The 13080-nt window shown below is 43.1% G+C and overlaps 1 protein-coding gene across 4 annotated transcripts in view; it reads right to left on the bottom strand.

Moving 5' to 3' along the window:
* The window catches only part of pcbp4 (poly(rC) binding protein 4), a 47090-nt gene that overhangs the window by 22827 nt on the left and 11183 nt on the right, over positions 1–13080 (bottom strand). For all 4 annotated transcript variants that reach the window (XM_072582720.1, XM_072582722.1, XM_072582719.1 and 1 more), the window contains exons 2-10: positions 11758–11898; positions 11194–11217; positions 11060–11092; positions 10366–10482; positions 9566–9697; positions 8262–8390; positions 6429–6503; positions 2591–2632; positions 761–836 (exon numbers count right to left, since the gene is read on the bottom strand). In XM_072582720.1, the coding sequence (XP_072438821.1) occupies positions 761–836; positions 2591–2632; positions 6429–6503; positions 8262–8390; positions 9566–9697; positions 10366–10482; positions 11060–11092; positions 11194–11217; positions 11758–11880 (751 nt within the window). In that variant the 5' untranslated portion in view covers positions 11881–11898. The remainder of the gene's footprint in view (positions 1–760; positions 837–2590; positions 2633–6428; positions 6504–8261; positions 8391–9565; positions 9698–10365; positions 10483–11059; positions 11093–11193; positions 11218–11757; positions 11899–13080) is intronic.

Genomic DNA, 13080 nt, shown 5'->3' with positions numbered 1-13080 from the left:
ATGCAAAAGTGTGACAGAAAGTGAAAGCTAAGTAGGAACAGGGAGCAGACAGGAAGAAACAGAAATGATTTAGACACACCACTCAAAAGAAGGATGCAGCGCTGTTTCAATCCATCAGTGGCAGAACACAAATCTATTTAATGGCCAGAGGAAAGATTCAAATTCAGCTAGGTTTTCCTAGATCACAGTAAATTGACAGAACTCAAATCTTAACAACCCATCAACATTTCCACTGAGCTGCAGACTTGCAACCTCCAAGGTTCTCCACCAGCCTCATTGTCAGAAATAATAAGGACAAAAAAGAGTTTTAAGGCACTGTGCACCAAAAACTGGCCACATACAATGCATCCCACATTCGTAACAAAGGACTCTTTCTTTAAAAGGTCTTTGGATTTAAGAAGCCCTGCAACTCCACATAGCTCCTAACAACTATTTCTCATTCATCCATCAACGCCCAATCCCATTCTACCAGATAACCTATCAGCATAACTAAAAAAACTTAAACAATATTTCAAATAATTTTACACTAACACATTTATAGTCTGTCTTAAATGCCAAGTTATACACAGAACCGATAAGACATTTACTATACCTCTAACATTCTGCATTGTCAGGACAGCTATTATCCCACACTCAATAATACTTGCACTGAGAACAGTTACTGCCCCACTCTCTCCAATGCTCTGTACTAACAATACTGTTAGAATCCCACTAATACTCAGTGCTGACCGCCCACACACCAACCATTTTTGATACATACCTGTAAATGAAGAGGATGACTGGTTTACGGTGTTGAAGGAAGCATGCTGTGCAGCCAGCTGGTGAAGTTTGGAGAGCTGCAACATCAACCAAATACCAACCATTAAAAGTAGCATCATGATGGTAGCATGTACTGCTTCCAACTATCTCATTATCTAACGTTTTAAACAGATGCATTACCGACTCAACATCATTACCGCTTTGCACAAAGAATGGGTGCGCAATGGATCCCGAGAGAGAGAGAGATAGGCTCCCAGCATATGAAACAGGAGGGGACCAATATGCCTGCCCAGGTGGTGGCAACGGGATGGGGGCCAGGAGGATGTTACTGCTCCATTTAAAGCTGATGTGTCTGGTATTTTGGTGGGCTCTTGGAGATGTGGCATCAGGAAACACTCCCTGCTACAGTACCCACTTAGGCTATTCCGGTTAGTCAGCTAACCGATCTTAGTGATCTCCAGTACAAGATGGCAAAAGTGTCTGGATAGAATAACCAATTATTAAAATTAACTAAGATATTTTAAACCAAATACTTTTCCCTGCTTAATGCTCTCTCTATTCTAATCAATAAAGAGGCCTCAGGCCTAGTCACTGAAGTATTTTCTTCTTTGGCTCGGTTGTCAATTCCTTTACTAGCAATCAGGATTCTCCGTGCCATCTGGCAATGAAAAGCAGTATTGTGACAGTGGGCTGAATCCATCAAACTCATTCCACAAGAGACCCTTAAAAGCCATGAAGTGGAGACTCCTAGCCCATACCAGGTACAAATTCAGCCCTCAGGCTCAAATGCCAAAGCATGATATTTGATTTTTTTTTTGAAGTCTAGTTGTTGCAGGATTCTAGAAGCTTGTCTCTGATTCAGAGAAAGCAGTGTACCAGAGTCCAAATAAAAACAGCCCAATTATAAAAGCATCAAGTGTCCAACTATCTGGGCTGCCCTTCCTCCTCTGCTCAGTCCTTTCAATAGAAATCTTTATTCAAAGATGAAAGCTTGTGACAAAGTGCCATTTTGGGAATGGTGTTCAGCTGTAGAGGAAAGAAAGCAGGGATTTGATTTGACAGGGCTTGTGAATGAAAGCGTGGGCCCATGGAATTCACTCCTCAAAAGGACAGCATTGTATGGATTTTTTTTTTCTCTTGATGCCTGCCTTTCCTTAGTTTGCTGGCTCACTTTGGATGCCAGAGGCTAAAAGGAGACTACTGGCAATGAATGAGGCTATTCAACTGTGGAAGGAAGTCACAAATCTTGACATCACCCAAAATGACCATTCTGGTTCTTAGGATAATTGACAGCAAACACAAACAAGTATGCACTCATGCGTACAGAAGAGTATAAAATATGATTGATCAGCCTATGAAGAGATTAGTTAACAAGATAAATGCTTGGAATTCCATAAATGGTCACTTCCTTGATCAGATGTGCAGCAGACCCATCAGCAGGTATGGTGCCAGTCTCTTGGCTGAACAGCTGGCAGGCTGGATTTCCAAGTGGCACTGAGTTGGCAGTTTAAACCACCAGCTCAATTCATCAAGAACAAAGTCCACCTGCCTCCCTCTACTGGGTTCCTTTGGGGTGAAAGTGGGTGAGTCAAGAGGAGGTACACTACAGCTTGCTCAATGACTGAATGGACAAATACACAGTCCGGGAAAGGGCTAGGGCTCTGTATTCACCCACAATGAGTAGTTTGAAGCTCAAATGTTTAAATTGAGAGCCCAAAGGCCCCATGGAGAGAGGGGGAGGGACAACTAATTGAGCAGATCCTCATTCCCAGCTGGCTCTCAATACAAAGTTTTCTGTACAATAAACTACAATTATTTGAATTTCACTTACATCTGGATGAGGAACTGCAAACTGCCCCTGGACAGTGTAGGCCTGAAAGAGAATTTTACAGAATAAAGCACTGTTTGAATGTGTCTTACTAACAGCTATGATAGAATCAGCAATCTAGCCAGAATTAAGGGGCTCGTGTCCCTCATCACCCCAAAAGCTTTGAAAGTTACCAGAAAAACTGAGGCACAGCTGACTCTTATCCTTTAAATGAAAATGTAGAACTCAGGGCAGTGTGGCATAAATAAAAATCTTACACAGCACAACTTTAGTTGGCAGTATTTGTGCTTTGCAGTATAAAAATTCGAGTCCCACTCTAGAGAACTGGTTAAAACAAATCTAAACATTCCAGTACTGTTCCGAGTGCTGTACTGTTGAAGGTGTTGTCTTTCAGTTCATACTTTAAAGCAAGTTCTATTTGCCCTCTATTTGTGGCTTCAAGAGCAGAGAAGGATTCAGAAGCAAATTATGTGCTCATTAACACATTGCTGTTTGTTATATATTGTCCATGTGCAAATAGACAAATCAAACATCCTATACTGCACAAATATCTACATTTCAAAAGGTATTTCCTGTAGATGTCCTAACATTCTGAATATGTAGGATGTAGGTTTGCTCGCTGAGCTGTAGGTTTGATATCCAGATGTTTCATTACCTGGCTAGGTAACATCATCAGTGGCGACCTCCAAGTGAAGCGAAGCTGTTGTCTCCTGCTTTCTATTTATATCTTTCTCCTGGATGGGATTCCTGGGATTTTGCGCAGATTCCTCAAGAACAAACCATGAAAAGCAGACCAAACACAGCCAGAAACCCTAACCATCTTACCATACATCAAAGAAGTTTCAGAAATGACAGCCAGATTACTAAGACCCCTCGGAATCCTAGTAGCACACAAACCCACCAATACTCTCAAACAAAAACTAACAAACTTAAAAGACCCAGTACAACCCATGAACAAAACCAACATCTACAAAATTCCATGCAAGGACTGCGACAAACACTATGTAGGACAAACAGGAAGAAAGTTAGCCACCAGGATACACGAACAGCAGCTAGCCACAAAAAGACACGACCCGCTCTCCCTCGTAGCCCTACACATGGATGAAAAAAAACCACCATTTCGACTGGGACAACACATCTATCCTGGGGCAGGCTAAGCAAAGACATGCCAGAGAATTCCTAGAGGCCTGGCACTCCAACCACGCCAAAAACAAGCACATAGATCTAGATACCATCCATCAACCCCTCAGAAAACAAACAGGAAATGACATCACCACAAACCCCAGGAACCCCATCCAGGAGAAAGATATAAATAGAAAGCAGGAGACAACAGCTTCGCTTCACTTGGAGGTCGCCACTGATGATGTTACCTAGCCAGGTAACGAAACATCTGGATATCAAACCTACAGCTCAGCGAGCAAACCTATACCCTAAACCTCAACCTGAGCTACAAATCTTCACAAATCATGCAATTCTGAATGTGTTTTTCAATCCCACTACCAAAAGTTACAATGCAGCACTATAGCTATTATCAGTGCAGCTGCTGATTATGACAAAGAGAGGTGTTTCCCTTCAATTCAATAACATTCCATGTTAGCAGGCCTATGAGATTGCATCCACTGGGAAAGTGTAAAGGGTTGGGTCTCTTTTTCCCCAGAAGGAAGATAAAGAGTAGACCCAATAGAGACCTGTGCAATTAGCAGAGCAGATAGAGGGGGTGGGTCAGAACTCCTCCCTGAAAAGGTGCCACCCACGTTGATAGATCGTTAAGAAGGCACACAGTTTGTTAGGTTTTATTGGTAGAGGGATTGAATTTCAGCGCCATGAAGTCATGCTACAGCTGTGCAAAACTCTTGTGCGGCTGCACTCGGGGTATTGCATACAGTTCTGGTCACCACGTTACTGGAAGGATGTGGAAGCTTTGGAAAGGGTACAGAGGAGATTTACTAGGATGTTGCCTTGTATGGAGGGAAGGTCCTATGAGGAAAGGCTGAGGGACTAGAGGCTGTTTTTGGGTTTAAGATAAGGTTGAGAGGGGACTTAGTTGAGACATATAATCAGAGGGTTAGATAGGGTGGACAGTGAGAGCCTCCTTCCTTGGATGCTGATGACTTGCACAAGGGAACATAGCTCTAAATTGAGGGGTGATAGATATAGGACAAATGTCAAATGTAGTTTTTTTACTTAGGAGTAGGGGCAAAGAACACACTGCTTGCAACAGTAGTTGACTCACCAATTGCAAGGGCATTTAAATGGTCATTGGATAAACATGTGGATGAAAATGGAATAGTGTAGGCTAGACAGGCTTCAGATTGGTTCCACAGGTTGGTGCAACAGAGGGCTGATGGGCCTGTACTGTGCTGTAATGTTCTAGTAATCAAGTCATTGGAAGACTATCCTTTATCTTGAGTGATGAGAACTCTCGAGCACAAGGAGTAGTGGAAATGTATACTAACAACCGAATTAAGGGCAGGCCAGGAAAAATATTGAAAGGACTGCATTGATGGAGATAGTAACAAAAGTGGGGAGGGATACAAGTGAACCATGACACCAGCATGAACTATTTCAGCCAAAAGACCGATTAGAGTTGTTTTGTGTTTCATATAACATTTGAAGCTGGATTCGTGCACAACCCATTTTCTGCAGGGATAAGTGCCTAAAGAAACTATGGGCCAAATTAAAGTGAAAGAGCCAAACTGGTACGAGGAGCTTGTTAGAGAAGGTCACCCCATTCATCCATAATTGTAAGGGGCATTAGGTCAGAGCATCAAAGTAACCTGGCACTGTCGAATGCAACAGTATGGACCAGCAGGTAGCTTTATATTTAAAGCACAGAAAATTCAGTTGCAATAGGAGAGTAATCAGAGTGGCAAAAACCACCTCAAACCCAATTAGTGAGTCAACATTTCAAATTAAATCGCTCATTTTAATTCACCCTACTTCTCCAGCTTCTGTTTGTTCCCTAAAGTCTCAACTCTCAAGGAAGGGGCTCCAATTAAACTACAAGAGAAGTGAATTGGCCATCATACAAACAGTTTGCTTAAAACACCTATTGAAAAAGCCCCCGCCCCAATAGATGCCACTTAAGCCCCAGCTTTACAAATTGAGCATTGCAAGTGCAGAGCATGCAACAAATCTTAGCCCACAGAGTGAAGTTAGATACATGATTCAGTATCGGGTGACACTTATTTTTCACAGAATCAGAAGAAAGCCAGCAGACTTGGTACACTACTCAGAGTGGAAAACTTACACTGGAGTCAGTTCCAGGGCAAACAATTTCAATGATGTCTGAACATAACTACACAACTGTACAGATTAATAATAAAAATTGAAGCCTAAATTAAACTATTACTCTGGCTATTTAAAAAAAGGTCAACACTTCAAAGCAGAGAGGGATTTTCATACAAATGCAAAATAAGGTTCGCCTATCAAAAATTGAAGTTTTTCAACTGATCTTGGATTGATCAATCTGCCTCAGTTAAAGGATGATCACCCAAGAGACTAGTCAAATCCCACTTCATTTGCTGAACCTCACTGTGTAGATCCCAAACTTGTGCATGAGTGACTATGCCACCAGTACCTGCTGCAGCTATTCCCTCATGCCCAAACTTGGCCTGATCAAGGTTTGTGCCTCAATATCTTGCGTCAAGGCATGAACCTCTTGCCTAGGCAGCACCTGAGTTCTGTCTTAAAAAGGAAGGGGGAATCCACTGAGATATATCTGGTCACCTTTCAAGTTGACTCCAGGTGACACCACAGGTTACTCTGTTGTTAGTAAGGGAAGAAGAAATGAGTACATGCGTAGACCAGGAGTTGGTGGTCAAGTGCCAGTCGTACCTACCTGCCCACCAGAGAACACAACTGGTCCAGGTCCAAGACTGGGACGGTAGGGAATAGTGGCACCCTTGGGTGGAGACTACACAGAACGAAAAAAAAACACAAAAATTAGTACCATAACAGCACAAAAACAGGTGGCCCCATCAGCCTGTTTTGCATTTAATCTCCTACCTCAACACTTTGTTCATGTATTCAGTATACCTCTCAATGCCTTAGTATCCAAAAATCTATCCAACTCTTGTATAGATTCGACCACAGAGCAACACCACCCTCAGTCATATAGACCATGAAAAAGGCAGTGATCCCTGTCACCATGCAAAGATTTCAACAGAATAAGAGGACACAGGCCTCAAGCCTGCCTATAGGTGTTTAGCTTCCAGGCACAGCACCAGAGATTGGCTCATTCTAATATAGAAATATCTGCATTTTGCAACATGTTGGCTTTAGTCTAGTCTCAGACAAATAGGTTCTTAGCAGTTTCAGTCTGCAGTTCCTCCATTACGAAAGCTAATTTTGTCTCAAAGCCACCTTTTACCCCAGCAAGGAACTGTCTAGAAAGACCCAAGCTTAAGAACTCTTTTCAAAGCAGACAAGGCTTCACACTGAAAACAGTACTTTATTTCAGAGGTAACATCTTTCCCAACTCCAGCTTCCAAAACTTCATTTCATCAGGACCACCTTCCAGAACCTCTCCAGCCAAGGGTGATAAATCTGTGGAACTCATTGCCACAGATGGCTGCGGAAGCCAAGTCATTGAGCATATTTAAGACAGAGGTAGATTGTTGATTAGTAAGGGAATCAAAGGTTATGGGGAGAAGATAGGAGAATGGGGTTGAAAAATTCATCAGCCCTGATCAAATGATGGAACAGACGTGATGGGTCGAAGGGCCTCATTCTGCTCCTACATCTTGCAATCTTTCCCATCTGTCTATTCGTCTTTCTTTAAGTCATTGCCTCCTCAGTTCTGAGTTTTCTCTTCATTCTCCTCAAGTTGAAGGTACAGAATTCCAACTGCATTCCCACAATAACCAGAGTCAGAAGCCACTGCAGTCTGACACCAGTTCATTCTTTCCCAGCTGTATCTGTCTTCAACCCTTTCTCCTCCAACCCACAGGTTTTTAAAGAGAAAGTTAGGAATCTGTATATCAGTTTTGAATCTTTGTGCGCTGTGCCAAAAATTGGTCTATCAGCACTTCGTATGTAATGACTTAATTTATATTGTATTTGATACTTCCCTGACCTGGCCTCAGCTTGTAGATAGTTCCACTCAATTCATCTTCTTAACTCTTCCATTGTTTTTACAGACCAAGATTATTTCAGCCCTTTAAATTCCCAAACTAAAGGGAAGTTTCACTCCACCAGTAATATTACTGCTGGAAATAAAACACTACAAGATCAGGCACCGAGTAACAGCAAACACTCCCTTGCAGATATAGCACCATATTGCAAAGTAAACTTCCCTCTACTCTTAAACTGAAGGTAAAGCTGTCTCTACACTGTTCCCAAACACTCCCAAGTCACATACAGCAATGTGTTTGATACAGTAAACCTCTTTCTGCACTGTTCCATCAAATACTCTTGGAATATTTAACAGCACAGAGTTAGATAGAGCAAGGTTCTTCCATGCTGTCCTAAACACGCTAGTCACAGAACAGGTACAAAACACTTCAAACTGTTTCCCATTCTTTAGTGCTTCTCCTTCCCAAAAGTTAAAATACCTCGAAGCACAAGACAATTGCAATGTTGCACGACTTCCTAAAGGTCGCCCAGGTCAGCAAGCAGGAGGATTCTGTCACAAACCAGTGCTGTCCTGTCCAATTTCAAGATATGATTTTACCTCGAGAATAACTGCACAGATCTGCCTGATGCAATGAATGATGGCATCCTGGGTCCCAGAGATGGTGACTGCACGCTCAGTCGAGTTCGGCAGCAAGTCTCCAGCTACCTGGACCTGAGCTCCAGTAGACTGTAGAAACAAGAAAATTGAGCTCTTTTAAAAACATTCTAACAAACACACAGAATATTGGGCTGGCAGGAACAGCAATCTCGGTATTTTGATTCAGCAAATCTCACATTGCTCTCTCCTTTTAATGGGCTCTGGTGTCAACTCCTCATTTCTACCAGTAACAGATCCTGGATTAATTTCTTGGACCCTCTTGGAAAATGGGAGAACAGAACTGTCACCCTGTATCAAGCAGTAGTCAAAGAATTTGACAGCACTGAAGCAAACCACTTGGTTCACGATACCAGCACTGACTCTTTAATACAACTATTTAATTACACCAACACTTTTCCCATTGCATCTCTTCCCTTTCCATATCTAATTCACATCTGTAAATTATTGAATCCGCTTCCACCACCCTTTCAGGAAATTAAATCCAGATAGCAACTCCTGGGTAAAAATTCTGAACTCCACCCTGCTTCTTTTGAAGAGTGGGTCCTCTGCTTCAAACCAACAGCGAATATTTTTTCCTTACTTACTCATGAACCCATGATTTTGACACCTCTTAATACTCCCCTTAAATCTCATTGAAGGAGGTGGGGAGAGCAGCAACAGTCTGGTTCATTCTGATGCACTTGTGTTACTTTCTACCTGAATTAGAGACACCAGTGTTGAACTGGGGTATCCAAAGTTAAAAATCACACAACACCAAATTATAGACCAACAAGTTTATTTGGAAAAACTGGCTTTTAGAGCGCTGCTCCTTCATCAGGTGGCTGGAGAATAAGATTGTAAGACACAGAACTTATAACAAAACCTTACAGTGTGATGTAACAAAATTATATATTGAAAAAGACCTGGATTGTTTGTTATGCCTCTCACCTTTTTGATTGACAATGAAATCAACATGGTCATTCTAAAAAGGTGAGAGACTTAAACAACCCAGGTCTTCAATATATATAATTTCAGTTACATCACACTAAGCTTTTGCTATTACTTCTGTGTCTTACAATCTCTTTCTCATATTGTGTCTGCTTGGCACCCAGTTATTATTAGACTTGGCATTAGTTTACAGAGTATCAGTACGGAACAAATCCTCTGTAATTGCTTTGACGGCACAGAACTAGAAATGAGCAGTCCTCAGCTACAGCCAGATTGCTACATTTGATGCTGGTCAACGAACTACCCAAATGACTCACCTCTCTGATCTCCTTGATCTTAGACCCTCCCTTTCCTATCAGCGAGCCACACTGACTTGCAGGAATCACCAGGCGTAGTGTTACAGGGGGCTTGCTCCTTGCAACATCACTCATGCTGGATGTACTGAGATCCTGGAACCAAAGGATAGACAGAACTATCATGTTGTACAAGGTTAGCAACAATGGCTCATTGGTATCGAAGGAGGGAAGGACTGGAAAAACAGCTGATACTTAGTATTGTATTTGTGCAATAATTAAGTGATTCACATAACTGCAAAGGCTTTTCCAGAATGTTACTGTAAACTTGGATTGAGATGATCATTTAGAGGGGGTTGTAATAGAAATAATAAACAAGAGAGATAAGGAGGCAATTCTATGGCATGTGACATCTGCTGTTAAAATAAAACCTGAAGGAAAAGGTCTCCATTTAAATAGAAGTTCAAAGTACAGAATTCAGCAGGGTGGCAGGGGTTACAGAGAAATAGAGGGATTTAAAGATCAGAGTTACAAAATTTGAACTTCTGAAAGCCAAAACAAGACAGGAAGGAAAAGAGGACAATGAGGGATAGCATATGAGAACCAGTTCTGTTCCATGCACACATGAAAACTTCAACACACAACTCAAACTGCCATTCTTTGAGCGACACACTAAAGAATCTGCACTTCATACAGAATCCACATTTCACATAGTTTAAATTAGTTAGCCCATACAGAGGTCCATACGTCCTAGACCCTCTGCATCTCACTATTCCAGCCACTCTGCAGGTTGCTTCACACGACAACACACAATGTGTACATACCTCCTCAAGTTTGCCTGTGATCATTGTGAATGCTTTGAAGACAGCCTCCATTGAGCCAGTGATCGTGATGATGCGTTCAGGACATGAGCCTTCAGATACATTGATACGGGCACTGCTCTACAGAAAAGAAACAGGACACATGTACCTGGATAAACACTGTAAACAATATCCCAGCTTGTGACTCACTTCCAGGTAAGTAATTCAAATTCCTCTAGCCTGTAGCTCACATTTTGGTATCCATTACAATATTCTAACTTCAAGTCAGAATTTGCAAAGGCACTCCCTGACATCTGTTATTCTATTTAAAACTATCTTTATTTAAAATCTTTGGTTAAAGTTGGTGGTCATGAGCCAAGTAGTTATGAAAAGACAATCTAAATCAGGTAGTGAGAACCAATAAAGGGGGGGTTAGTTCCTCTGGCCTGACCCCAACAAACCCGTTTTCATGTCAACATTGATAGGATTAACCGGTGCACATATCAGGTGACAAGAAGTCTTATGTCCAGAGAGGGTGCCCTACATCTTGAAGTGTAGCACTGCTGCTCTACAATATGCAACAGACCTAGCAGCCCAGGACTAACAATGCAGTCCCAGCAACAAGAGGTTTGCAATCTATATCCTCATGGCTCTGCGCCAATAGTTGAGCTCCCAAGCCTCTAACTACTACAGAAAGTTTAAAAAACAGAGGACTCACCTCCTCCCGCATTCTCTTTATTGTATCACCTTTCTATGAAATAAAAGCATGAGATAAGTGAAGTCATCAAGACAGTCCAGGAACATCCAAGAAATAAGTCTGTTCAGTGTAGTGGAATTGAAGCGGGCACTTACCTTTCCAATGATGCTGCCAACCTCCTGCAAGGGAAAAAAAAATGATCAGATGAGAAAAAGTGTGTTTGGAGCCTAGCAGGTCAGCTGGATTTTGTGATGCCATATAGGGACCAGGATCAAAAGGAGTGTGATTAGGAGATTTGAAGACTGACCAAAGTGGAGGACAGCTACCATCATGAACCACTGGTTGACAATATTAACTGCACAGGATAATTATAAGTCAACCAAGTTGTTGCACATTGTATGTCTGAAATAGATGAGGAAGACAACTGAGTTTTTGACAGGCTCACAGCTGTTTATACTGTTACTAGCTTTATCAAACTGAACATAAGCAACTAGTGTGGAACTGAAGACATGGCCTTTAGAATATCATCACAGTACCACATCCACACATTACCATCCAAATTAATTCCAAAAGCACTGTGCTTGGTAGAGTGCCCTCATCCACATGATGCTCTCATCAGCAACAAGTCAGCGCAAGTTAGCGGATGATGCTGGAAGCTAAATAGAAAACATGGGTGAGTGTGGGGACTTGTGGATCTTCGCATCTCCTCAGTCAGTTACCTTGCCATGCATGAGCAGTCGGAGCGTCAGTGTAACGTGTAGCCCTCCATCAGAAGTATAATCCGTTTGATCCATTGTTGTCTGCACCTCAGTGTCAAGGGGCATCAAACTGTCACCAAGCATCAAGAGACCGTTCCTAATCTGTAAAAAGAACAGCTTCTGAAATAAAACGCTGAGATTAACAGAAATGCAAGATGGAACAGAATTAAAACGCGGGTTGACGCGAAAGTTCATTTAGGTGATCCATTCCCATTGAATGAGCTAATATGGCACATTGACACAACGTTCTGCAGATCACAATGCCAGTGGTCAAGAGAGGACCACATCTAACCTCAAATTTAGAGACATGGCAGGGGAGGATATTTCATTTACTCAAAGCAAGCACAAATGTCTTGAGGAATTTCAAAACCCTCTGGTGCAAACTCAAGACACCCTTTTATTGGGTGGACTAGACAGGGCCCTATATCTCCAGCACAACTAACTGAAGTGTTTACAATACCCAGAATAACATTAGTCTAACACCCAGAACAGAGGCTTAAGGTTTCACACAACTGCTATTCGTTTAGTGGGAATTACAAGCTGACAGAGCAGCTGTATAGGCCTAGACCCTTTTGATCTCCTTCAGCTGCTGGACACAGCTTGTTTACTAGAATGTCAAGCTTATTTTAACATGGCCGATGATAGGCAACTGGGAGCACAGAGTTTCCCTCAGATTGACATCAAACTTTCGCACACACCTGTACAGAACAATTGAGAACTGGAGAGGTCAGACAGCAATACACCAGTTTCCTTATGTGTGTGCTCAGTCATTTGGAAAAGCAGTAGGGGTAACAGGAAGGGATCAGGAGGAGCGAGGAGGAGGAGCGAGGAGGAGGAGCGGACGGGGGGGGGGGGAAAAGAGGGAGTGGGTGGGGTGGGGTGGGGGGGGGAAAAGAGGGAGTGGGTGGGGTGGGGTGGGGTGGGGTGGGGGGGGAAAAGAGGGAGTGGGGGGGGGAGAAAGGAGGGAGTGGGGGGGGGAGAAAGGAGGGAGTGGGGGGGGGAGAAAGGAGGGAGTGGGGGGGGGGAGAAAGGAGGGAGTGGGGGGGGGAGAAAGGAGGGAGTGGGGGGGGGAGAAAGGAGGGGAGTGGGGGGGGGAGAAAGGAGGGAGTGGGGGGGGGAGAAAGGAGGGAGTGGGGGGGGGAGAAAAGAGGGAGTGGGGGGGGGAGAAAAGAGGGAGTGGGGGGGGGAGAAAAGAGGGAGTGGGGGGGGGAGAAAAGAGGGAGTGGGGGGGGGGAGAAAAGAGGGAGTGGGGGGGGGGAGAAAAGAGGGAGTGGGGGGGGGAGA

The sequence above is a fragment of the Chiloscyllium punctatum genome, chromosome 12, assembly GCF_047496795.1.
Source record: "Chiloscyllium punctatum isolate Juve2018m chromosome 12, sChiPun1.3, whole genome shotgun sequence".
In the NCBI taxonomy this organism is placed as follows: domain Eukaryota; kingdom Metazoa; phylum Chordata; class Chondrichthyes; order Orectolobiformes; family Hemiscylliidae; genus Chiloscyllium; species Chiloscyllium punctatum.
This window is presented reverse-complemented; position numbering and strand designations above follow the sequence as displayed.